The following is a 27811-nucleotide window of genomic DNA, read 5'->3' on the forward strand; positions in this document are numbered from 1 at the left end:
TGGCCCCTTTCAATGTCCTGGTTTATGGCTGAAATAAGTGCGAGAACTACAAAAATGCACCCATCGCTAACTAGGAATCAGCCAGAGTTTTATGCTGAAAGGCTGGTCATTTGTCTGCCCTAAATATGCTTACTACATCCTTAGCTAATAAGGCCAACTTATCCTTTGCAACACTCCACGTATCAGCACATTGCATTGGCTAAATCCACTAGAGTCCGTCAGATGAGTCATTGGCCACTAAATATTATAGTGGCACATTAAAAAGTAAGGACATATGTGATCCAAGCATGCCACTAGAAAAGGGTGCAACACCTTTGAGAAGCATTGATGTAAATTTAGTGACTGTAGGCAGTAATTACAATATCTGAAAGAAACAGGTTAGTGTTAGATTCCTTACCTTAGAACATAGCTTTCCAAACTGTGTGTCCCGACACAGTACTGTGTCGCCTGCAAATGGTGGGTGTGTCGCAGGATGACACCAGTATTAAGGGCACTTAGCACATAACTGCTGCTAATTAGGAGGAATTCCTTTGAAAGTGTCTCGGAGTCCGCAGCAGCAGCGCGGACTCCTGAGACACTCTGCACTATGGGGGCCAGGCAATTCCCAACAAAGCCCCATTAACAAGTAAATGGTCTTTCAAAAACCTGCAAAGTACTCTGTGTGGCAGTGTGTGTGCCCAGCAAGCTGGGTTGAGGTGACAGAGGGTGACAGGCAGAGGGAGGGAGACAGAGGGAGATAGCGGGAGGGAGGGAGACAGAGGAAGATAGAGGGAAGGATACAGAGGGAAGGATACAGAGAGCGTGAGGGAGGGTTACAGAGGGACGGATACAGAGGGAAGGATACAGAGAGTGGGAGGGAGGGAGACAGACGGATACAGAGGGACTGATACAGAGGGACGGATACAAAGGGAAGGATACAGAGAGCGGGAGGGAGGGAGACAGACGGATAGAGGGACGGATTCAGAGGGATGGATACAGAGGGAAGGAGTACAGAGAGCGGGAGGGAGGGAGACAGACGGATACAGAGGGACGGATACAGAGGGATGGATACAGAGAGCGGGAAGGACGGATACAAAGAGACAGATACAGCGGGATGGATACAGAGAGCGGGAGGGAGGGAGACAGACGGATACAGAGGGACGGATACAGAGAGCGGGAGGGAGACAGGCGGATACTGAGGGACGGATACAGAGGGACGGATACAGAGAGCGGGAGGGACGGATACAGAGAGCGGGAGGGAGGGAGACAGACGGATACAGAGGGATGGATATAGAGAGCGGGAGGGAGGGAGACAGACGGATACAGAGGTACGGATACAGAGGAGCGGATACAGAGAGCGGGAGGGGCGGATACAGAGAGCGGGAGGGAGGGAGACAGACGGATACAGTGGGACGGTTACAGAGAGCGGGAGGGACAGATACAGAGAGCGGGAGGGAGGGAGACAGACAGATACAGAGGGACGGATACAGAGGGAGTCAGGCAGAGGGAGTCAGAGTGACAGAGGGAGTCAGAGTGACAGAGGGAGTCAGGGTGACAGAGGGAGTTAGGGTGACAGAGGGAGGAGGGTGACAGAGGGAGGAGGGTGACAGAGGGAGTCAGTCAGACAGAGGGGGTCAGTCAGACAAAGGGAGTCAGAGTGACAGAGGGAGTCAGAGTGACAGAGGGAGGAGGGTGACAGAGGGAGTCAGAGTGACAGAGGGAGTCAGAGTGACAGAAGGAGGAGGGTGACAGAGGGAGTCAGAGTGACAGAGGGAGTCAAAGTGACAGAAGGAGGAGGGTGACAGAGGGGGAGGGTGACAGAGGGAGTCAGAGTGACAGGGAGTTAGTCAGACAGAGGGAGTCAGAGTGACAGAGGGAGTCAGAGTGACAGAGGTAGGCAGAGTGACAGAGGGAGAGTCAGAGTGACAGAGGGAGGAGGGTGACATAGGGAGGAGGGTGACAGAGGGAGGAGGGTGACAGAGGGAGGAGGGTGACAGAGGGAGCGAGAGAGACCGAGAGAGACAGCAGGAGGTAGACAGACAGGGAGACAGACTGATACAGACCGAGGGAGACAGTTAGAGAGAGAGAGGGAGACAGACAGAGTGAGTGAGAATCCCCCCCCCCACAATCCATCTTAGGTGGTTCGGGCTCGCTATACTACGCTTGCTCACTACACTGCCTTACTGTGTCCCAAAATGATGCATCTCCAAAAAGTGTGTCCCCAACATGAAAAGTTTGGAAAGCTGTGCCTTAGAATATCCCCAGGCGTCAGACTGCATCTGGAAAGTTTTGAGTAGCAGTACCCCTGCGCGTCGATAGGCGACGCCTGCGGCTCCGCGTCTGTCGCCGGCGTCGTGATGACATCGTCGGAGTACTTAGATGCCGCCCTCGCCGAGGTCGAGGTCTCGGGCCAGAAGGGCCATTAAATTAGACGTTAACGCTATGATTGCTTTATCATACTGATTAAAATAATTAAATGACTGACTTAGCCTGGCTTCTCTGTTAATTCAGTGTTGTAATGAAGCTATTTCCAACCAGTAATTTAGCGACACGTAAGATATTTATAAGCCTAGTTGTTTATTGCCGAATTTAGGCCATTAAGCATGTCTGTTAAAAAAGTACAGTCTTGCAAATAAGTGTATTTTACTTGCTTTCATTCTGCAGTCACTGAATAAGGAAGCAGACAGTGCATGTGCTTCAGGTGCAATGAGCAGCCGGCATGGATCTATATTGAAGGAATTCCGATCTTGCGTTTCCCTTAAACGCTCTGACAAAGACGAGTGGAGGAAAGGCTATCCCACCAGCTTAACACACGTGAAGGTAGAGTCCATCATGAATTTAGAGAAACCCATCAGCTTTTAACTACTGCATTTCGAAGGCAAAGCTATTCTGGGTACATTCGAAATTTAGGAACAGAGATTCAAAAGGACTTGGTACCTCCAGAAAATATTGGGTTTGGGTCCTGTATTTCGAAAAGCACAGGATATGAACTGGAGAACTGAGAGTCCTAGAAGTTCTTTACCTTCTTGAGATATACACCTCTAATAGATAGGAGGTTGTTGCATGGCAATGGCCTTACAAACTGTCATTTGTTTGAGTGGTGGGTTGAGCTTTTAGGGCCTTTCACCAAGATGTATTCTACATCCCCCTGGTGCAAGTGAATGCGGCCTCTGCCTACCTGTGCCCTCTCAACACCTCCTCTACTGACTTAAAGGCTAGTGCCTAGGCACATCAGTGGGGAATGGAGAGACAGGTGGAGTCAGCTGGGCCTGGTCAATATCAGCACGACCCTCGTGCAGGTGCACAGCAGCAAGAGCCAGTCACCACCAGCCTCTTGCTGACAGAACTGAACATGAACCCACGATTAACTTCTTAAAGGTACAGTGTGACACTGAATCCAGTACTGTATCCAGTACCAGATACAGAGGCAGCTTCATTACAATCCAGAAGAGTGCATACCTTGTACATCCATTAAAGACACTGATTGTCTGATCATGATGTTCTTCCCACACCATCTCCCTGAGTAAGCCTTGGACTGCTCTGCCTTGCTATCCTGAGGGTTACATGCAAACCCCACTTCCCAGGGCACTTGTAATGAGGGCCAAAGAGGGGGTGCATTTCAAGTAGCTTCATTTAAAATATTCCTAATGAATCAGAGTCTCTACATGCACATTTTGTGGTGGTTTCTATCTGAGACTGCTATGGTTCACACAAGAGGCACTCAAGAAAGAGGCGGTGCATCTTCCACCCTAAACTGGGTGGCAGTCCACCATTATTTCCAGTGGTTTGGAGTTATTACATTGCTGTTCTCACTGGTAAGGCCGGTGACAGTTCATCCTAGGGAGCACTGCCTTCAGCCACTACCTAAGCAGAGCAGCAGAATGACGAGGGCAGCAGACAGACATCCACTATCCTCTAAATCAGACCCTTTGGGAGATGTTTGTTGGGTCAATGACACATTTAAATATTTGGCAAACCGCATGTTGACACCATAACCTGCAAAGTTTGAATACTTTTAATAGGAGGCGTCATAGTCCAATGAAAGCAGTGGCAACTATCCAGCACTTCAAATGATACCAACCCAAACATCACTGTCTCACTTTTATCCAATCTGTAGCCACTCAAAGAACAAGAGAACCAGAATAATACCTGGAAGGAAATGAACAAAAGCAGAGATTCCTCTAAAGACAAGAAACAATCAGGCTATGTGGATACACGATCTTCCTCTCCCAGCAGCCTGTTTCCTAAACACTTCAAGGTAAGGGTGGAGCAAATGTACAAAATAACTTTTATTTCAAAGCTTTATTGATTCAGCATGACTTGAAAGCAACACATTACATTGTGATGAGAGCATGAAGCAAATATAGGACATCGTTCTTTCAAATACATCTAACCAGTGTTCATTTTCTATTTATGTGATGCCCTTCCATCTCCCTCTCTGTCTTCGAGTCATGACCCTTTTACCAAAGCAACCCTAAACAAAAAGAAAGAAAACCACCATAACGTTGTTGTAAACAAGACCCCTCCCACTACCCCCACCCCTTCATCCCTGGTGGTGGTGAATAATCTTTCTGAGTGGCAAAGAGTAGTCGGTCTTGCATCAGAACCGAGGTTCATGCCCTAAGATAGTCTTGCAGGGCCAAGAGGGATTAGACGTATATCTGAAAGTGTTTGGGTAAGGGTGAGAAACCATCCTAAAGCTGGAAACGGTGAAGTGCTCTTATCGAAGGTGGGCATACCGCTGATGGGAGGCCACTCGAGAGAAAGGAAACCAGCGGGCCCCACCGATACTCAAAACTTTAATAATCATCTATGAAGATATCTGCTAATCTTTCCATCATGAGTAGTCTCCAGAGCCTTGAGTGCCATAATGACACAGCCGGAGTCTCTCTATTTTTCCAAGCTGCCGCTACAGTTGTTTTGGCTACTCCTAGACATGCCCTTAAAATCAAGCTATCTGCTTTTGTCTGATGCTTTTACCCCGACTCTCTGATACCTAGAAGAACTTCCTCGATAGAGGTCAGTATGGGGTAACCTAGCATTCCTTTAATATGAGTTAGAATCTCCTCCCAAAAAGGGCGACAGTCGGGCAGTCCCACCATATATGGGGAAAATCCCCAAGAAGGCTGCATCCATACCAGCAGATGTCAGAAGAGCTAGGAAAGATCCGTTTAACTTTGGTGGGGTAGAGGTACCAATACAAAATAACGTTTACAGTGTTAAATCTTTTCAAGTTCAAGCAGAAAATGATTGCACAAGATTTAAAAGCTAATGTTTCCATTGTCATTAATGGAGTACATGAAGCCTTTTGTAGGGCAAAGGCACTTTGCCAGAGTCAAGAGGCTGGCCAAATGGCTCTGACTTAGTTAAAGTAGCGGGCAGCTTTAGTCGAGGTCAGCGTGGAGCTGGCTCAGCATCAGACAGTCCTATAGGTTGGCTGTCATCTATGGAGCCGGCATCAGCGGATCGTGTTTCTTGCGTGGGTTGTGGCATGCGAGAGGGATCCGGCACTGAAATTGGTATGGGAACCCAAAACACAACCAGAGTGCCCCACTGGTGCCAATGTGAACCCACCAGCAGAAGCCCAGTTGGTAGGCCTCCCAGCTCCTTATGCCAGAAAGGTGCATTAGAGGGAGCTGGTAACAGGCTAATAAGCCGCAGCATGGTCTCATGGAATTCCTCAATCTGCTGCGTCACCGCCAATGGCTACAGAAATTCAAGTTGCCATGGGACAAGGGGCGAATTGGTTCTGAAGTGGAATGACTTTAGGAGCATGACCTGAAGACACACTGACACCGTAGCGCCTTCTCTGGGGATAGAGAGTGGTGACAAGGGGCCGAGCCCCTCCAGTGCTTGTTGTGCTCTCAGAACAGGATGATGATCTGCAGCGGGTACACCCTCAGGAGCTAGACAGGGACCTGCCTTTGGACCTCACCTAATCACAACGTGGGGTCTTGCGATGTTTCCCCAACAGAGCTTTGCTTCCTGGTCCTGGGTGGCCTTGGTTTGCATCAAGGCGCAATCACTGAAGGCCTTGGAGTTGTGATCCAATCCCAGGCATGACAGACAAATCAAGTGAAGGTGTGTCATAGTCATCTGTTTGTGATTTTCCCACGGGGTGTGAGCCCTGTAGATTTGGGTGGTGACATTTTCCCGTTGAAACTGTAGAACTTTAGTCTAAAGAGTGGCCTCAAGAGAGACAAGGAGTATCTCTGGATCAATGTCTTTTGGCACGGAAAAAGTAACTGTGAACGTGTATGGGTGGCACCTTTATAGGCCAGTGCAGCTCAGGTCTGACGAGGACAACATGGCCTCTGAGATGCTGGTACGACCTGTTGGCACGCATGGGTACATCTAAAGATTTTCCAGAGGGGCGTGGCCAAGATGGCGGTGTGAGCGGACATGCTTCTCGGTGCTCCCGCTGCCGGCCGCTAGCACAGCATTTTATACAGCACCTCATCCCCCGTATTTGGGCCCCCCCCGGAGAGCATTTGCCGCCCTGACGGCCTTGGTCCAGATGAGAAACTTTGCGGGGCGTCCTTGAGCTGCGGAGAGAGGTTCGACCCGGGAGCGGCCTGGTCTGGCCTAGCGGAGAGAGGAGACGAGGAGGCGTGGCCGAGGGTGACGGCGGAGCGTGCTCGGCCTGAGAGCACCTCGAACGGGGCTCTGCTACGCGAGAGCCAGTGCGTAGGTGGTGGGTCCGGCCCACGCAGTTTTTGCGTGAGGCCCCCGGGGTGGTGTCGCCCGTGGGGTACTGCGGACCTACCGCCGCCAATTGAGATCGGCCGCAGCCGAGGTGACCACTGCTGGGGCTGGCAGGGGACGGAAGCGGTGCGGCCTTGTGCGGGGGCCCGCCTGCAGAGCGCCGACTGCCTGCTGACCAGATATCGACTCCAGAAGACCCCGGCCTGAGGTGGGGAGCGGAGTGTGGACGAGGGGATTGCCCGGTGACCGCCTGAGCGGCCACGTGGATTGGTGAGCCGACGAGGCGCTGCGGCGCTATACTACCCCTGACCGCTGGACATTGGGGGTCTCGACTGGACAGGAAACCCACCTAGAGTTGGGCGGGGAGGTCGGTCACGGGCGCCGGGGCCTGGTTGGTGGGCGCGGGGCGGCCACAGTTACTGCGCGTTGGCGGCCGCCATTTTGGACAACACATTGGGCGCATAACTGAGCGAATGGTTGTCCTTCGTGAGGCGCCTTGAGGGAACGTGTTTGGTCCCCGGCATAGCGAGCAGAGGCCGGCAGTGGTGCGTTCCCCGGGAAGGTACGGCCTACATCAGGACTGGTGGCTGGAGCGACGATCGGTGGACGGCGACGCGTGGCCTAAAGACGCGGTAAGGGCTCTGTTGTGCGAGTGAAGGTGGGGTGGACGCCTTCCTGCCGCCAGTGTGGTGATTGGAGGAACATCAGTGGACCCCACAAAGGGGTTCTTTGTGCAGTCGGCAGCCCCACGCTTTCTGGTTGTGAATCGGGCCCCCCCACGTGCTTGGAACCCAGGCCCGCATCGCAGCATAGCACCAGTTGCGGCCCGGCTACGAGCCCCGTGAGATATGTCCTCTGTAAGAGGCCGGAAAGATAGGACCATTAAGGACCTGTTCACCCCTAACACGACGGGGAAGCGGGCTGACCCCACCACGACGGGTCAGCGGGCTGGTGCAGACAAGATGGCCACTGGCTCCTCTACCTCTGGAACGGCGAATACCGAGGAGCCCATCACCAAGGCTTTTCTTGAATCCCTCTTCGGTGGTCTGCGGGAGGACATTCACGCTCTGAAGAGGGAATTACAGGAAGAGATTAGGGAGGTCCGCCGCGACACGGACCCCATAGGAGAAAGGGTGGCTGATTTGGAGACCAAAGGCGAGGGGCGCGACATTGAAATAGAGGCTCTGCAGCAGGAAATCATCCGTATACATGACCAGCAGGTGGACCTTCAATCCCACGTTGAGGATTTAGAGAACCGCTCCCGGCGGCATAACATCAGGATCCGGGGGGGTGAAGCAGACTCCCGACACAGAGGATCTTTTCCACTTTACGCAAGGCCTATTTAACCACATTCTAGGTAGGCCAGCGGACTCCGCACTCCGCCTGGATAGGGCACACCGGGTGGGCCCGCCCAGGGCCGCTTCAGCCCTGCCGGCTGATATCTTAGTCTGCGTGCAGGATTTCGGTACCAAGGAAGAGATCCTTAGCAAGGCCCGACAAATGGGAACTATCTCCTTCGGAGTTCACTCGCCGTCTTTATATCAGGATTTGGCGGCCATCACCCTCGAAAAGCGTAGGTCCTTTAGACCGGTCACTGCGGAGCTGAGACGGCGCAACATCTCATATAGTTGGGGCCACCCCTTTCGCTTGGTGTTTAAGTTGGACAATAAGGTTTGCCAACTGTGGTCCTTCCGGGAAGCATGTCGTCTTTTGGGCATCGAGGAGCTGAAGGAGGAGGAGGGACCGCCTGTCCGGTGGGCGACTGGGGTGGACACCACCGGACAGTGGCAACAGCAACGGAGGAGGTGCAGGCCAAAACGTCCGCCCGCGGTGGAGATCAAGGAGGGTCAACGAGCGTCGGTGGAGACAGTAGCGACGGAACTGGCGGGCCATGACAGCGGTTGAACGCCGATCTCGACACTCTCTGACATAGCGGAGAAGAGATGGGATGACGCAAGACGAGTCGGCGGCGGGAGAGGAGGCGATGGATTCGGACACATTCCCCCAATATTGATCTTCACTGTGCATCTACATTAGTGGATGATGGACAAGACTGTTTTTTGTATCCTTCATGTTGGGGAGGGGGGTGTTGGTTGTATCCTTTCTGGGGGGGGGATGATGTGGGTGGGTTGGGGTTGTGGGTGGGATGGGGTCCAGGTCCAGGGATTCTTTTAGGCTCTGGTGTGTTACCTTCCGTAGACTCTAGTGAGATGCAGGCTTCAAGGTGTGCCTCGGGGAGGGGCCGGATGTACGAGAGAAGTGCTTGGCCACCGCTTGATTCTGCCCGGATACGGGTCCGGGTGGCCCACACGTTTCCCTATGCCTCCGACTGAGTTGCGAATTGTAGGAGAGTGGGGTCTGCAATCCTATGGTCACCCCAGATTTTTGCTTTTTGCTTCACTGGTTTACGACTTTCCCTGGCTGTGGGCCTGCTAATCAGACCCACAGCCTAGCTGTTCTCTCTCTAAATTGACATCCATGTACTTTAGGTGCATTTACCAATTGGTACTGGGCCACCTTATCAGTCCCTGTACAGTGTACCTTAGGTACCCAGGGCATAGGTGTACCCAGGGCCTACCAGGGGCTGAAGCATGGATTATGCCACCCCTGGCTGGCCATCTAAACAGACACAACTGGCTGGTAAGACAGCTGGGGCAAGGTGGTGTACTCACCCTTTGCTGTAGATATAGTTACCTATATCTAACCCCAAAATGGGCACATATATTCCTATCAGTCACTCCTATGGCAGGCCTTATCAATCCTGAAGGCAGAGTGCTTGGAAATTATGTGAGATGGTGCTCTGGCATGAGCTGAGCCCGTCTGCAGCTTGCGGAACCAAGTCCTAATAGCTGTTCCATGATAACGCTATACCATATACTCTTAAGTGCGTTATAATCCTCGCGGTTGAATGCTAACTCTGGTATAACATTATCAAAACATGTCGAGTAATGTGTCATACGAATTGGAATACTACCCCCTCGCTTATTCTGGCGACGGGGGTAGCATTCCACCCTTCTAGAGGGACACAACATGTATGTAACTGTGAACCCCGGTTAAAGTTAACTCGAGCCTTGGCATCACAAAATGGATGCTGCCACCACAGACACAAGTCTGACCTCCTGCTGCTGGCAGTCCTTCCAGCGAGGGAGGCTTGGACAAAGGGTTTCCTGCCTTGGGAGGTGCTAGCACCGCCCCAGACAGGATTTTGTGTATTGGGTAGGACAGGCCTGAAAGGAATGAGACATGCCTGGGGCACATAAGGTGTCCTGTGCATACACCGGTTCAAATCAGTTGCTGGGGCATCCCTGCCCCAGCTCTGGCGCGAAACCGGACAAAGGATAGGGGGTGTAACCACCCCCCTTCCTGGCCCCACCCATAGGAGGGACCTAGTTGCAGTACAGCCCCCTTTAGCAGGATAAAGGTAGGAGCTGGTCCCATTCCAAGTTAGATTAATCCTGAACTGAAACTCTGGAGTTTGACTTTCTACAACAGAAGACTGAAGAAATCTCCCTTGTGGGCAAGGAGTGTCCACCCTGCAACTGCAGGCACCATCAAGCGTCCAACGGCTTCACTTTGTCGTCTTCCCTCGAGGATCCAGACGTCAGAGCCCGACAAGACCCGGATTCCCAGACCTCAACTCACATCTGCAGCACAATTGAGATCCGTGGGTGCGACGAGACACGTGGGACCGGCCATCTTGGAGAAACTGCACTTCGCTTCCAGCACGACTTCTGAGGTAAACTCGACCAAGTGCTTTGGGGATTGGGAAGCCCCAGCCCCGAGCAGCTCCTGCACCGAAGATCAGCCCTCCAGCCTCCACGAGATCTGCGTGGGGCCCTTCTGCTTGTTTGCTGCTTGACGCGTTGTCTGGTCACTTGCCAGCTGGCTAGTGACCTCCTAGACGACGAACTTTGAAAAACTACACTGCTGGTCTCGTTGCTCCAGACTGGCCCTTGCTCCTTTCCAAAAGAGGAGCACCCTGGACCCTCCTGGTTCACTCCAGACGCCGTTTCCACTCACCGCGTGGGTTGCCTTTGCCAAGGCCTGTTGACTCCAAATCCGGATCCGACACCGCCGACAGCGAGAGCCTGCGTGGGACAGCTCGTGCCTCCATACTGGTCAACGAAGACACCTCCTGGTTCACGTGGCTGCAGAGACAAGCGTCCACTCTTTACCTGATCGCGACGACGACATCTGGTTCCTTCCTGGTTCCACTCCAGTCACTGGCTAGTGACTTTGAACATTGTCCCCTCTGCTTTCAGGTCTTCAGCATCTCCGATCCACCCTTTGATCACACCGGACATCTTCCTCCTGGTCGCCTGCAGCATCTTTTCTTTCAGGCTCCATAGACTTCAACGCAGAAACCCGGCACGACTTCGCACCTATGCACCCGCAGCCCGTGGGTGAGGTAACAAGAGCATTTCGTTGCTCAAGGGTAGCTTGACTCTCCTAGTGTCCAGATTCACAGTCGTTTTAGTCAGGATTGTCTGTACTCACCTTTTTCTTGAACTGTACTGTCCATAGACGTTGTTACGCATCTCGCGTGTGAGTTCACATTCTGCACACGCGTTCCGTGGGCCTCCTATTACTTACCTAAAGTTAGGGTAGCGTGGTCCCAACGATCCTACAGCTTCTGGACAGCTCCATTCCTTCTATCGATTTCCTTATACCATTTACTTAGTATATGGTTTGCCGTGCCCCTAGGGCACCATTGTAATTCTGTGCAACTTATCGTATTTTCCCTAAGAGATTGTCATGTGCTTAGCCCTCTGATCTCATAAAGAGTTCAGAGGTGTTTGTTATTAATAAATATATTGTTTATTTTCATAACAACCTGTGTGGTGTCCTTTCATCTGGTATTCAAGGGGCTATATTGTGGTAAAACAGCTGGCTTCCCATGCCAAAAGAGTTTAGCCTAAGGGTGCTTTGTCCATGCTACCATTAGGATAGCTGGTCTATAAGGTTGACTTACAACCAATCACCATGAGGGTTGTTTGGACTGATACAAGGTGATCACTAGAACTAGTGAGCATCATATATCAGGCCAACTTCTCACATTGGTGTGCAGCGGTTGGGATTTGAGCGTGCTGTTGTTTTTACCAAATATAATCTTGAAATATCTTTTGAAAGATCACATAAGGTACCATAGGTACATATAACAAGCTTGGAAATACTCTGAGTTCTACTGTGCCAGCTGTTGTAGTAGAAAGGGCCTAGCACACCCTGACTACAACTCTTAGCAAGGGATCAGTAGGAAAACCCATAGTGTAGGTAGGTGCATCACTTACACCTCACTAGAAAGCATGTCTACCCATGGAGAGACTTCAGAGACTCCCCTAGTGGTTAGTGACCCTCCACAGGTCCTTTCCAGATATGCAGCTCTCAGTTTCCAGGAGATGAGACAATTGTGTACCTCCAGGAAATTGAAACAGGGTTCTAACCCTACCACTCCTTTTCTGTTAGGTCTCTTAGAGACATATGATGCTAGAAGGGCTTCTAACACAGGCTCCTCTAATCCAGATGGGAGCATGCCCCCCTTAGAAGGTACACCTGGTGATCCAGACTCTAACCTCCCTGAAACAGAGAATGTAGCTGAGGAGGAAGAGGAAGAGTCCTCTGGGGATGAGGCAGACAAAGGTCCAGTAGTAGTCAGCAGACTCACCAGGGCCAACTTAAGCCTACATGAAGGTGGTACTGGGGGAGCCCCAAAACCATCCTCAAGCAGGCCTAACCTTGGGTATAGACGAGTTAGATCTCACTCCAGAGGCTCTAACAGATCTATTCACATCCATGTCTCTCAGGCATCTTCTCAGAGAGGGATGACATCCCCTCAGAGAAGAGAGCATGAAGCAAAGATGAGGGAAGTGAATCTAAGGATTGAAAGGGAAGAACTTGCCCTTGCCAAAGAGAAACTTACCTTTGCCAGAGAGCAACAATTGAGTGGGGTAGTCCCCACTGGTGGCAGCAATATCCCTAGGGATAAACAAAGGGGTTTTGATACTAGAAACCCGAGTAAAATAGTGCCCTCCTAAAAGACAGGAGATGATATCCACAAGTGGATAACTGCTCTGGAGAGGGCTGTGAGAAGTTGGCCTGATATATGATGCTCACTAGTTCTAGTGATCACCTTGTATCAGTCCAAACAACCCTTATGGTGATTGGTTGTAAGTCAACCTTATAGACCACTATCCTAATGGTAGCATGGACAAAGCAGTCTTAGGCTAAACTCTTTTGGCATGTGAAGCCAGCTGTTTTACCACAATATAACCCCTTGAATACCAGATGAAAGGACACCACACAGGTTGTTATGAAAATAAACAGTCTATTTATTAATAACAACACCTCTCAACTCTTTATGAGGTCAGAGGGCTAAGCACATGACAATCTCTTACGAAAAATACGACAAGTTGCACAAAATTACAATGGTGCCCTAGGGGCACGACAAACCATATACTAAGTAAGTGGAATGTGAAAGTCGATAAAAGGAATGGAGCTGTCCAGAGGCTGTAGGATCGATGGGACCACGCTACACTAACTCTAGGTAAGTAATAGGAGGCCCACGGAACGCTTGTGCAGAGTGTGAACTCACACGCGAGATGCGTAACAACGTCTATGGACAGTACAGTTTAAGTTAAAAGGTAAGTACGGACAATCCTGACTAGGTAGGACTAAAACGACTGTGGAACTGGACACTAGGACAGTTAGACTACCCTTGAGCACCAAAATGCTCTCGTTACCTCACCCACGGGCTGCTGGTGTTTAGGTGCCAAAGTGTGTCGGGTTCTCGCGTTGAAGTTAATGGAGCCTGAAAGAAAAAGATGCTGCAGGCGACCAGGAGGAAGATGTCCGGTGCGATCCAAGGGTGGATCGGTGAAGAAGAGGACCTGAAAGCAGAGGGGACAGTGTTCACAGTCACTAGCCAGTGACCGGCGTGGAACCAGGAAGGAACCAGGTGCTGTTGTCGCGATCAGGTGAAGAGTGGACGCTTGACTCTGCAGCCACGTGGACCAGGAGGTGTCTTCAACGACCAGGATGGAGGAACGAGCTGTCAAACGCAGGCTCTCGCTGTCGGTGGTGTCGGATCCGGAATTGGAGTCAACAGGCCTTGGCAAATGCAACCCACGCGGTGAAGAGAAAAGACGTCTGGTGCGGACTAGGAGAGTCCGGGGTGCCCCTCTTTTGGAAGGGAGCAAGGACCAGTCTGGAGCAACCAGACCAGCAGCAAAGATTCAAAGGTTCGTCGTCTAGGAGGCTACTAGCCAGCCGGCAAGTGACCAGACAACGCGTCGAGCAGCAGACAAGCAGAAGGGCCCCACGCAGATCTCGTGGATGCTGGAGGGCTGATCTTCGGTGCAGGGGCTGCTCGGGGCTGGGGCTTCTCAGTCCCCAAAGCACTTGGTCGAGTTTACCTTGGGAGTCGTGCTGGAAGCGAAGTGCAGGTTCGTTCAAGATGGCCGGTCCCACGTGTCTCGTCGCACCCACGGGTCTCAGCTTTGCTGCAGATGTGAGTTGAGGTCGGAGAGGTCTGGGAATCCGGGTCTCGTCGGGCTCTGAAGTCTGGATCCTCGAGGGAAGACGACAAAGTGAAGCCGCTGGACGCTTGATGGTGCCTGCAGTTTCTTCTTGTAGAATTGTTCAGGATAATCTAATTTGGAATGGGACCAGCTCCTACCTTTATCCTGCTAAAGGGGGCTGCACTACTGACTAGGTCCCTCCCCTGGGTGGGACCAGGAAGGGGGGTGGTTACACCCCCTATCCTTTGTCCGGTTTCGCGCCAGAGCTGGGGCAGGGATGCCCCAGCAACTGGTTTGAACCAGTGTATGCACAGGACACCTTGTGTGCCCCAGGCATGTCTCATTCCTTTCAGGCCTATCCTCCCCAATACACAAAATCCTGTCTGGGGTGGTGCTAGCACCTCCCAAGGCAGGAAACCCTTTGTCCAAGCCATCCTCGCTGGAAGGACTCCCAGCAGCAGGAGGTCAGACTTGTGTCTGTGGTGGCAGCATCCAGTTTGTGATGCCAAGGCTTGAGTTAACTTTAACCGGGGTTCGCAGTTACATACATGTCATGTCCCTCTAGAAGGGTGGAATGCTAACCCCGTCGCCAGAATTGGCGAGGGGGTACTATTCCAATTCGTATGACACCATACTCGACATGCTTTGATAATGTTATACCAGAGTTAGCATTTAACCGCGAGGTTGATAATGCACTTAAGAGTATATGGTATAGCGTTATCATGGAAACAGCTAAAGGACTTGGGGGTATATTACCAACAACTAGCGATAATTTTTGTCTCTAACTTGTTTAGAGACAAAAATTATCGCCGCACATCGGCGATTTTTATCGCAGATAAACCTTGCTATTCAAGGTTTATCGCAAATGCGATAAAAAACGGCCGCAATGCATGAATATCGCTGAAAAGTCAGCGATATTCATGCATTATCGAGCAAATGCTCTTAGCCATGTTATCCACCTCCCATTGGATAACATGGTGAAGAACTGCTCAGGGCAGGTGTTAGCTTTTGGAGATATTCGCGCTTAGCGCGAATATCTCCAAAAGTTGGTAATAGGAGATAGCGATGTTAGCGACTGTTTCCAGTCGCTAACATCTTGGCACGCCCACTTTGCATGTCATTAGTGATAAATATCACTGACATGCAAAGCGGGGCCCAAGATGGTCGCTATCTCCTATTAGCTGTCACTAACTGGTGTTAGCGACAGCTTGGTAATAGGGAGATAATTTTATCTCCGCTTTCTTGGCTTTTAAAGCCAAAAAAGCGGAGATAAACCCCTTGATAATATACCCCTTGGTTCCGAAAGCTGTAGACAGGCTCAGCTCATGCTAGAGCACCATCTCACATAATTCCAAGCACTCTGCCTTCAGGATTGATAAGGCCTGCCATAGGAGTGACTGATAGGAGGATATGTGTCCATTTTAGGGTTAGATATAGGTATACTATATCTACAGCAAAGGGTGTTTACACCACCTTGCCCCAGCTGTCGTGCAGCCTGTTGTGTCAGTTTTAGATGGCCAGCCAGGGGTGGCATAATACATGCTTCAGCCCCTGGTAGGCCCTGGGTACACCTATGCCCTGGATACCTAAGGTATACTGTACAGGGACTGATAAGGTGGCCCAGTACCAATTGGTGAATGCACCTAAAGTACATGGTTGTCAATTTAGAGAGAGAACAGCTAGGCTTTGGATCTGATTAGCAGGCCCACAGCCAGGGAAAGTCGTAAACCAGTTAAGCAAAAAGCAAAAATCTGGGGTGACTATAGGATTGCAGACCCCACTCTCCTACATACCCCCCCCCCCCAAAAAAAAACTTAGGGACATTAAACTAACCTTGACCAGGTGAGTCTTCCTGTTCTAAGTGGAAATACCTGGAGAGACCATCTGCATTGCCATGGTCAGTCCCTGGTCTGTGCTCCACTGTAAAGTCCATCCCCTGTAGGGAAATGGACCACCTAAGAAGTTTGGGGGTTTCACCCTTCATCTGATTTAGCCATAAGAGGGGCTTATAGTCGGTCTGAATCTTGAAGTGAGTTCCAAACAAGTATGGCCTCAACTTCTTCAGGGCCCAAACCACAGCAAAGGCCTCCCTCTCAATAGCTGACCAACGTTTCTCTCTAGGAGTCAGCCTTTTGCTTATAAAAGCAATGGGCTGGTCATGACCATCAATATTCAGTTGAGATAGAACAGCTCCCACACCCAACTCAGATGCATCTGTTTGGACAATGAAGGTTTTGGAGTAGTCAGGACTCTTGAGAATAGGTGCAGTACACATGGCCTGCTTTAGGTCATCAAATGCCTTCTGACAGCTAACTGTCCACTGAACTTTCTTTGGCATTTTCTTGCTTGTCAAGTCATTAAGTGGTGTCACAATGGACCCATAATGTTTTACAAACTTCCTATAGTAACCAGACAGGCCCAAGAAAGCTCTGACCTGTGTCTGGGTGGTTGGAGGAGCCCAGTCCTTTGTGGCCTGTATCTTGCTCTCCAAGGGTTGAACCTGGCCTCCACCCACAAGGTGGCCCAGGTACACAACCTGACTCTGCCCTATCTGGCACTTAGTGGCCTTGATAGTGAGGCCTGCCTTTTGCAGGGCCTCCAACACTTTCCTCAGGTGGATCAGGTGATCCTCCCAGGTGGAGCTAAAGACAGCAATATCATCTAGATATGCTGCACAGAAGTCATCCAACCCAGTGAGAACTTGGTTCACCAACCTTTGAAAAGTGCCAGGTGCATTTTTCAAACCAAAGGGCATCACCACAAATTGGTAATGACCTCCTGGGGTAGAAAATGCTGTTTTGGCCTTGGCATCCTCAGCTAACCTGATCTGCCAATAACCAGCTGTTCGGTCAAATGTACTTAAGAAAGTTGCAGAAGCCAACTTGTCTATCAGTTCATCTGCCCTAGGTATTGGATGGGCATCTGTCTTAGTGACAGCATTGAGACCCCTGTAGTCTACACAAAACCTCATCTCTCTCTTACCATCCTGGGTGTGAGGTTTAGGCACTAGAACTACAGGACTAGCCCAAGGGCTCTCTGAGGGTTCAATGACTCCAAATTCCAACATCTTTTGGACTTCTTTCTTTATGCAGTCCCTGACGTGGTCAGGTTGCCTGTTGATTTTACTCTTGACAGGCAGACTGTCACCAGTGTCCACCTCATGGGTGCACCAGTTTGTCTGACTGGGGGTCAGTGAGAACATTTGTCTAAAGGATTGAAGAACCTGTTTACAATCCTCTTGTTGATGTTCAGAGAGGCTGTCAGAAAAGACTACACCATCTACTGACCCATCATCAGGGTTCTGAGTGAGCAGGTCTGGGAGAGGGTCACTCTCTTCCTCCTGCCCCTCATCTGTGGCCATGAGCAAGCCCATGTCCTCCCTGTTGACAAATGCCTTGAGCCTATTCACATGAAGCACCCTGTGGGGGCTCCTGGGAGTTCCCATGTCCACCAAGTAGGTGATTTCTCCCTTTTGCTCAATGATGGTACAGAGTCCAGACCACTTGTCTTGGAGAGCTGCTGGGGCCACTGGCTCCAACACCCACACCTTCTATCCTGCATGGTAAACAGTTAGGACAGCCTTTTGGTCATGCCAAGCTTTTTGAAGTTCTTGGCTGGCCTCAAGGTTTTTAGATGCCTTCTCCATGTACTCTGCCATCCTGAAGCGGAGACCAAGTACATAGTCTACTATGTCAAGCTTAGGCTTTTTGAGAGGTAACTCCCATCCTTCCTTCACAAGACATAGGGGTCCTCTTACAGGATGCCCAAACAGAAGCTTAAAAGGGCTTTAACCAACCCCCTTCTGTGGGACCTCTCTGTAAGCAAACAGGAGGCAGGGTAAAAGGATGTCCCATCTTCGCCTAAGCTTTTCAGGTAACCCTTTTATCATCCCTTTGAGGGTCTTGTTGAATCTCTCAGCAAGCCCATTGCACTGTGGGTGATAGGGTGTGGTGAATTTATAATTGACACCACACTCCTTCCACATTGCAGTCAAGTATCCTGACATGAAGTTTGCACCTCTGTCAGAGACAACCTCCTTAGGAAACCCCACTCTGGAGAAAACTCCAAGTAGGGCCCTGGCCACAACATGAGCTGTAGTGGTCCTAAGGGGAATAGCTTCTGGATACCTGGAGGCATGATCCACTACCACCTGTATAAATCTGTGCCCAGATGCTGTTGGGGGGTCCATTGGTCCAACAATGTCTATCCCCACTCTTTAAAAGGGTACCCCCACCACAGGTAGTGGTATGAGGGGGGCCTTTGTTGTGCCACCTGATTTGCCACTGGCTTGGCAGGTGATACATGAGCGACAAAACTCTTTAGTGTCTTCAGACATATGAGGCCAGTGAAAGTGTGGGGCAAGCCTGTCCCAAGTCTTGTTCTGGCCTAAGTGACCTGCAAGGGGAATCTCATGGGCTAAGGTGAGAAGGAAACCTCTAAGAGACAAGGGGATGACCAGCCTCCTGGTAGCACCAGGCTTGGGGTCTCTTGCCTCAGAGTATAGGAGTCCATCTTCCCAATATACCTTATGGGCACCTGTAGCATTCCCTGCAGCCTCAGCAGCAGCCTGCTGTCTGAGGGTTCAAGAGAGGAACAGTCTAATTGGGCCTGCCTCAAGTCTTCCCTGGAAGGTCCCCCTGTCCCACGAAACTCAACCTGATCAGGTTCAAGCTCTTCTAGGACAGTTCCTTCTGGGGTCTCTCGGTCAGCCTCCTGAGAGGGCTGATCCTCAACCTGAGGCAGGGGGGAAGGCTCTGCCTTAACCCTACCATTCCTTCTCTTGGGTAGTGTCTGGTCCATTCTTCCAGGCTCCAGCACTTGTTCAGCTGGGCATTTCTTGGCCTGTGACCTAGTCACAGCAAGGACATGTGAGGAGAGACCTAGCATTTCTACATGAGTCCTGTACTCCACATCTGACCACAGTGAGGATTCCAAATCATTGCCCAAAAGACAATCTACTGGGAGGTCTGAACTAACTACAACCCTTTTGAGGCCAGTTACCCCTCCCCAGGAGAAATTAACAACTGCCATACTGTGATTGGTAGTGACATTGCTAGCATTGGTCACTAGGTAATCTGAACCAATCCCTAGTCCTAGGTCCAGCTCTTCCACTCTCGCTCTAAGAGACTTACACTGGCTTCCGGTATATCTGCGTGTGTTGTATAAAGCCGCGTGCCTGGTGTTTAAGGCAGTACACCAACAGGGCCCAATACCACTGCGGAATATGTTTGCCTGGTACTCTGCCTCACGGCCCCTTCGTTCCTCTTCGGCACAACTGCTGGTGGTCCCGAGGTTTCAGAGAGTTAGGATGGGTGGCCGCTCATTTAGTGTTGCAGCGGCCAAACTTTGGAACTCCCTGCCTCTTTCTCTGAGAAGCCACAATGACTACCTGCCGTTTAGGAAAGCGTTGAAAACGCATCTCTTTCCGAATATTGTCTGAGCAGTGAGAAGTGCAATCGTCCCGAAGTTCAAAGCGCCAGGATGCCCTCTGGGTGACAGGTCTGCGCTCAACAAGTACACAAAATAAATAAATAAATAAATGGTCTGGTCAGGGTCCACAAATGTTGGTGTCACCATGGTGACACTGGCACATGTGTCCATGTAGGCCTGAGCCATTTTTCCATTAATTAAAGGCGTTTGCCTGTATTTGCCCAGAGTACTAGGACTTACAGTAGGGGTCATATCCATGTCCCCAGTACAAACAAGAACTGCCTGAGTAGGAATTCTGACTAAGTCAGAACCCACCTCAGTTCCCAGGGTTAACCCAACTATAGCCTTGGGAGGTACACTACCACTACTAACTGTACTAGGGGGTGCAGGTGTCTTCGGGACAGTAGTGGTAGGAGTTTGGCCTTTCTTGGTGCACTCACTAAACCAGTGAATCTTACTTTTACAGTATTAGCACCATGGTTTCTTAGGACCATCATTCTTCTTCTTTTGGGAAGTTTGGGAGCCACCCTCCTTAGGTTGTTGGGGCCCTGTTGAAGACTTCTGGTCATTTTGCTTATTCTCATTACCCTTCTGGTCTGCTTTCTTCTGGCCACCACCCTGGTTCTGGTTCTGCTGCTTGACCCTTGTCCTGACCCATCTGTCTGCCTTCTTTCCCAATTCTTGGGGAGAGGTCAGATCTGAGTCAATCAAGTGCTGATGCAACAACTGGTTCTGACAATTACTTAAGATTTGCTCTCTCATAATTAGATTGTATAATCCTGTGTAATCAGTAACTTTACTTCCCAGTAACCAGCCCTCCAGAGCCTTAGTGGCACAATCAACAAAGTCAGTCCAATCTTGAGCCTGAGTTTTCTGGGTATCCCTGAACATCAACCTGTACTGTTCAGTGGTTAAGCCAAACCCATCAATCAGTGCAGTTTTCAAGACTTGGTAATCATTAGCATCCTCATCTCTAACAGTGAGGAGCTTGTCTCTACCTTTACCTTCAAAGGAGAGCCACACTATAGCTGCCCACTGACTCTGGGGTACCTGCTGTACTTTGCAGGCTCTCTCCAAAGCAGTTATCCACTTGTGGATATCATCTCCTGTCTTATAGGAGGGCACTATTTTACTCAGGTGTCTATTATCAAAACTTCTGTCTCTATCCCTAGGGATATTGCTGCCAACAGTGGGGACTACCCCACTCAACTGTTGCTCCCTAGCAAAGGCAAGCTTCTCTTTGGCCAGGGCAAGTTCTTCCCTTTGGATCCTCAGATTAGCTTCCTTCATCTTTGCCTCATAATCTCTCCTCTGAGGGGAACTCATCCTCCTCTGAGCCGATGCATGAGAGGCACGAGAGTGCACAGATCTAATGGAGTCCCTAGAATGAGACCTATCTCTTCTAACTCCAGGGTAAGGCCTGCTTAGGTTCAGCACTGGGGGTCCCCCAGTTCCTTCCCTATGTAGGTCTAAGTTGGCCCTTGTGAGTCTGCTGACTATCACAGAACCTTTGTCTGCCTCATCCCCAGATGGTTCTTCTTCTTCCTCCTCCTCTTCTACATTGTCTGTTTCAGGGAGGTCTGGATCACCAAGAGTACCTTCTAAGGGGGGCATGCTCCTATCTGGATTAGAGGGGTCTGTGTTGGCAGCCCTTCTGGCATCCTATGTCTCTAAGAGACCTAACAGAAAAGGAGTGGTAGGGTTAGAACCCTGTTTCAATTTCCTGGAGGTACACAATTGTCTCATCTCCTGGAAACTGAGAGCTGCATATCTGGAAAGGGCCTGTGGAGGGTCACTAACCACTAGGGGAGTCTCTGAGGACTCTCCATGGGTAGACATGCTTTCTAGTGAGGTGTAAGTGATGCACCTACCTACACTATGGGTTTTCCTACTGATCCCTTGCTAAAAGTTGTAGTCAGGGTGTGCTAGGCCCTTTCTACTACAACAGCTGGTTCAGTAGAACTCAGAGTATTTCTAAGCTTGTTATATGTACCTAGAGTACCTTATGTGATCTTTCAAATGATATTTCAAGATTATATGTGGTAAAAACAACAGCAAGCTCAAATCCCAACCGCTGCACACCAATGTGAGAAGTTGGCCTGATATATGATGCTCACTAGTTCTAGTGATCACCTTGTATCAGTCCAAACAACCCTTATGGTGATTGGTTGTAAGTCAACCTTATAGACCAGCTATCCTAATGGTAGCATGGACAAAGCAGTCTTAGGCTAAACTCTTTTGGCGTGTGAAGCCAGCTGTTTTACCACAATACAACCCCTTGAATACCAGATGAAAGGACACCACACAGGTTGTTATGAAAATAAACAGTCTATTTATTAATAACAACACCTCTGAACTCTTTATGAGGTCAGAGGGCTAAGCACATGACAATCTCTTACGAAAAATACGACAAGTTGCACAAAATTACAATGGTGCCCTAGGAGCACGACAAACCATATACTAAGTAAGTGGAATGTGAAAGTCGATAAAAGGAATGGAGCTGTCCAGAGGCTGTAGGATTAATGGGACCATGCTACACTAACTCTAGGTAAGTAATAGGAGGCCCACGGAACGCGTGTGCAGAGTGTGAACTCACACGTAAGATGCGTAACAATGTCTATGGACAGTACAGTTTAAGTTAAAAGGTAAGTACGGACAATCCTGACTAGGTAGGACTAAAACGACTGTGGAACTGGACACTAGGACAGTTAGACTACCCTTGAGCACCGAAATGCTCTCGTTACCTCACCCACGGGCTGCGGGTGCATAGGTGCCAAAGTGTGTCGGGTTCTCGCGTTGAAGTCAATGGAGCCTGAAAGAAAAAGATGCTGCAGGCGACCAGGAGGAAGATGTCCGGTGCGATTCAAGGGTGGATCGGTGAAGAAGAGGACCTGAAAGCAGAGGGGACAGTGTTCACAGTCACTAGCCAGTGACCGGCGTGGAACCAGGAAGGAACCAGGTGCTGTCGTCGCGATCAGGTGAAGATTGGACGCTTGACTCTGCAGCCACGTGGACCAGGAGGTGTCTTCGACAACCAGGATGGAGGCACGAGGTGTCCCACGCAGGCTCGCGGTGTCGGATCCGGAATTGGAGTCAACAGGCCTTGGCAAAGGCAACCCACGCGGTGAAGGGAAAATACGTCTGGTGCGGACTAGGAGAGTCCGGGGTGCCCCTCTTTTGGAAGGGAGCAAGGGCCAGTCTGGAGCAACCAGACCAGCAGCAAAGATTCAAAGGTTTGTCGTCTAGGAGGCCACTAGCCAGCCGGCAAGTGACTAGACAACGCGTCGAGCAGCAGACAAGCAGAAGGGCCCCACGCAGATCTCGTGGATGCTGGAGGGCTGATCTTCGGTGCAGGGGCTGCTCGGGGCTGGGGCTTCTCAGTCCCCAAAGCACTTGGTCGAATTTACCTCGGGAGTCGTGCTGGAAGCGAAGTGCAGGTTCGTTCAAGATGGCCGGTCCCAGGTGTCTCGTCGTACCCACGGGTCTCAGCTTTGCTGCAGATGTGAGTTGAGGTCGGAGAGGTCTGGGAATCCGGGTCTCGTCGGGCTCTGAAGTCTGGATCCTCGAGGGAAGACGACAAAGTGAAGCCGCTGGACGCTTGATGGTGCCTGCAGTTGCAGGGTGGACACTCCTTGTCCACAAGGGAGATTCTTCAGTCTTCTGTGGAGCAGAACGTCGAAGTCCAGAGTTTCTTCTTGTAGAATTGTTCAGGATAATCTAATTTGCAATGGGACCAGCTCCTACCTTTATCCTGCTAAAGGGGGCTGCACTACTGACTAGGTCCCTCCCCTGGGTGGGACCAGGAAGGGGGGTGGTTACACCCCCTATCCTTTGTCCGGTTTCGCGCCAGAGCTGGGGCAGGGATGCCCCAGCAACTAGTTTGAACCGGTGTATGCACAGGACACCTTGTGTGCCCCAGGCATGTCTCATTCCTTTCAGGCCTGTCCTACCCAATACACAAAATCCTGTCTGGGGTGGTGCTAGCACCTCCCAAGGCAGGAAACCCTTTGTCCAAGCCATCCTCGCTGGAAGGACTCCCAGCAGCAGGAGGTCAGACTTGTGTCTGTGGTGGCAGCATCCATTTTGTGATGCCAAGGCTCGAGTTAACTTTAACCGGGGTTCGCAGTTACATACATGTCGTGTCCCTCTAGAAGGGTGGAATGCTACCCCCGTCGCCAGAATTGGCGAGGGGGTAGTATTCCAATTCGTATAACACCTTACTCGACATGCTTTGATAATGTTATACCAGAGTTAGCATTTAACCGCGAGGTTGATAATGCACTTAAGAGTATATGGTATAGTGTTATCATGGAAACAGCTAAAGGACTTGGTTCCGAAAGCTGTAGACAGGCTCAGCTCATGCTAGAGCACCATCTCACATAATTCCAAGCACTCTGCCTTCAGGATTTACGACTTTCCCTGGCTGTGGGCCTGCTAATCAGACCCACAGCCTAGCTGTTCTCTTTCTAAATTGACATCCATGTACTTTAGGTGCATTTACCAATTGGTACTGGGCCACCTTATCAGTCCCTGTACAGTGTACCTTAGGTACCCAGGGCATAGGTGTACCCAGGGCCTACCAGGGGCGGAAGCATGTATTATGCCACCCCTGGCTGGCCATCTAAACAGACACAACTGGCTGGTAAGACAGCTGGGGCAAGGTGGTGTAATCACCCTTTGCTGTAGATATAGTTATCTATATCTAACCCCAAAATGGACACATACATTCCTATCAGTCACTCCTATGGCAGGCCTTATCAATCCTGAAGGCAGAGTGCTTGGAAATTATGTGAGATGGTGCTCTGGCATGAGCTGAGCCCGTCTGCAGCTTGCGGAACCAAGTCCTAATAGCTGTTCCATGATAACGCTATACCATATACTCTTAAGTGCATTATAATCCTCGCGGTTGAATGCTAACTCTGGTATAACATTATCAAAACATGTCGAGTAAGGTGTCATACGAATTGGAATACTACCCCCTCGCCAATTCTGGCGACGGGGGTAGCATTCCACCCTTCTAGAGGGACACGCCATGTATGTAACTGTGAACCCCGGTTAAAGTTAACTCGAGCCTTGGCATCACAAAATGGATGCTGCCACCACAGACACAAGTCTGACCTCCTGCTGCTGGGAGTCCTTCCAGCGAGGGAGGCTTGGACAAAGGGTTTCCTGCCTTGGGAGGTGCTAGCACCACCCCAGACAGGATTTTGTGTATTGGGTAGGACAGGCCTGAAAGGAATGAGACATGCCTGGGGCACACAAGGCGTCCTGTGCATACACCGGTTCAAACCAGTTGCTGGGGCATCCCTGCCCCAGCTCTGGCGCGAAACCGGACAAAGGATAGGGGGTGTAACCACCCCCCTTCCTGGCCCCACCCATAGGAGGGACCTAGTTGCAGTACAGCCCCCTTTAGCAGGATAAAGGTAGGAGCTGGTCCCATTTCAAGTTAGATTAATCCTGAACTGAAACTCTACAAGAAGAAACTCTGGACTTCGACTTTCTACAACAGAAGACTGAAGAAATCTCCCTTGTGGGCAAGGAGTGTCCACCCTGCAACTGCAGGCACCATCAAGCGTCCAGCGGCTTCACTTTGTCGTCTTCCCTCGAGGATCCAGACGTCAGAGCCCGACGAGACCCAGATTCCCAGACCTCTCCGACCTCAACTCACATCTGCAGCACAGCTGAGATCCGTGAGTGCGACGAGACACGTGGGACCGGCCATCTTGGAGAAACTGCACTTCGCTTCCAGCACGACTTCCGAGGTAAACTCGACCAAGTGCTTTGGGGATTGAGAAGCCCCAGCCCCGAGCAGCTCCTGCACCGAAGATCATCCCTCCAGCCTCCACGAGGTCTGCGTGGGGCCCTTCTGCTTGTTTGCTGCTCGACGCGTTGTCTGGTCACTTGCCGGCTGGCTAGTGACCTCCTAGACGACGAACTTTGAAAAACTACACTGCTGGTCTGGTTGCTCCAGACTGGCCCTTGCTCCCTTCCAAAAGAGGAGCACCCTGGACCCTCCTGGTCCACTCCAGACGCCGTTTCCACTCACCGCGTGGGTTGCCTTTGCCAAGGCCTGTTGACTCCAAATCCGGATCCGACACCGCCGACAGCGAGAGCCTGCGTGGGACAGCTCGTGCCTCCATACTGGTCATCGAAGACACCTCCTGGTCCACGTGGCTGCAGAGACAAGCATCCACTCTTCACCTGATCGCGACGACGACATCTGGTTCCTTCCTGGTTCCATTCCAGTCACTGGCTAGTGACTTTGAACATTGTCCCCTCTGCTTTCAGGTCTTCAGCATCTCCGATCCACCCTTGGATCACACCGGACATCTTCCTCCTGGTCGCCTGCTGCATCTTTTCTTTCAGGCTCCATAGACTTCAACGCAGAAACCCGACACGACTTCGCACCTATGCACCCGCAGCCTGTGGGTGAGGTAACAAGAGCATTTTGGTGCTCAAGGGTATCTTGACTCTCCTAGGGCCCGATGTAGGTAATTTTTTTTTACCGGTTCATAAATACCGACTCATACCGAATCGGTATTTATGAACCGGAAACCCAAATGTAGGTAAAAATCCGGTAAAAAATACTGATTTGGTATCAATCGGTATTCAAAGTCGGTAAATAACGAATCGGTATCTACCGAATCGGTAAAATCCGACTCGGTAACACCCATACAACCCTATGGCCTTCCAGTCCCATAGGAATGAATGGGAGACACCGATTCGGATTTTACCGATTCGGTAAATACCGAATCGGTAAATACCGAATCGGTAAAATCCGATCTTGAAATTTCGAATACATGACATGTGAGCCTGTGCACCAATCAGGGACACCCACCACACCCCACATCCTAGCATCTGAGAGATCAGCCAATCAGGTGCAAGTACCACACCCCAGTACCTGGAGGTGGCCACACCCATGCAGGTGCAGAGCAACAGAACTGCAGAGAGAGCTGGAAGGGAGACAGAGGAGCAGGCAGCAGTGAGACCAAGAGAAACAACATGGAGTCCCAGGAGGCAACAAAGGATGGAGGGGACAGGAAGAGAAAGATTAAATTCAGCCCCACAGAGCTCCAGGTGCTGGTGGAGGAGGTTGTGCAGCACTACAGCCAGCTGTTTGGGAAACAGTCTCTGCATGTTGCAGAGTCTGTAAAGAGGACCACCTGGCTGGCAATACAGAGCAAGGTCAATGCTCTAGGAGTGACCCACAGAGAAATTGACGACATGAAGAAGAGGTGGTATGATCTGAGGATCACCACCAAGAAAAAACTAGCCACCCAGATGAAGGAATCAGCAGCAACCGGTGGGGGGAAGAGCCGTGCCCCAAGCCTCACCAACCTGGAGCAGCTTGTGGAATCAACCATGGAGGCTGAAAGCATACATGGGATCGGGGATGCTGATAGCTCAGCCAGAGCTGCAAGTAAGAAAGGTAAGATGCATGGACATGTACCCCACCCATTCCCAGGCCTCTTCCCCAATGTGGGTGAATCACTCACAATCCAGCACACATGACTGTAGTCCCCAGCAATGCATCATGGTAGTTGTAGTCATAGGTACATACATCAAAGCTGCCAACACCGAACCCTGCATGCCATGCCACACTCCCATGCACAAACAGTCTAGGCAAATGAAAATGTGTCTTAGGAATCTGTAGTGGGAAAACAGGCAGCTGATCATTGTCCATGTCTGTTCACAGGAGAGTCATCGCACAGAGCAGCGCTGGGAGGGGAGTGTAGTGCCACAACATCGTCTGCGCGGGAGAAGGCAAAAGACACTGCTGGACCTAGCACTGTCCCTGAAGAAACATCCACACCCCAGGCACCCACAGCAATGGAGGACGACACCACTGCTCAGCCACTCTCGCCCTTGCTGTTCGACACACAGACTCAGCCAGCACCAGCAGGAGCTACAACACCCAGCTCAGGGTCCCCTGTGCGCGTGAGGCCAAGGAGGCAGGATGTCCCACCTTTACGGATCCTGGAGAGCTCCGATGAGGAGGTGGTAGTGGCTCCCAGACCTACTACACCAACAATGTCTGGCCACGCTAGACAACTTGGCTCACAGGGATCTGGCCGTGCAGGTGACTGTGTCCGTAGGGCACGAGAGCAGGATGAGGGGCAGGGTGTCTTCGCTGGGCTTGAAGCCACAATGGTGAAAGTCCAGCGTATGCAGGCCAGAGGCAT

General features: G+C 50.9%; 1 protein-coding gene across 15 annotated transcripts in view; it reads left to right on the forward strand.

Annotated features, from left to right (window-relative positions):
• LOC144823590 (uncharacterized) overlaps positions 1-27811 on the forward strand; it is a 739799-nt gene that overhangs the window by 671414 nt on the left and 40574 nt on the right. For 14 of the 15 annotated variants that reach the window (XM_078682228.1, XM_078682304.1, XM_078682311.1 and 11 more), the window contains one exon: positions 4097-4237. The exons of the other annotated variant lie outside the window; for it this stretch is intronic. In XM_078682228.1, coding sequence (XP_078538354.1) covers positions 4097-4237 — 141 coding nt within the window. The remainder of the gene's footprint in view (positions 1-4096; positions 4238-27811) is intronic. 15 annotated transcript variants of the gene reach the window in all.

The sequence above is a fragment of the Lissotriton helveticus genome, chromosome 1_1 (assembly GCF_964261635.1).
Source record: "Lissotriton helveticus chromosome 1_1, aLisHel1.1, whole genome shotgun sequence".
Lineage (NCBI taxonomy): Eukaryota > Metazoa > Chordata > Amphibia > Caudata > Salamandridae > Lissotriton > Lissotriton helveticus.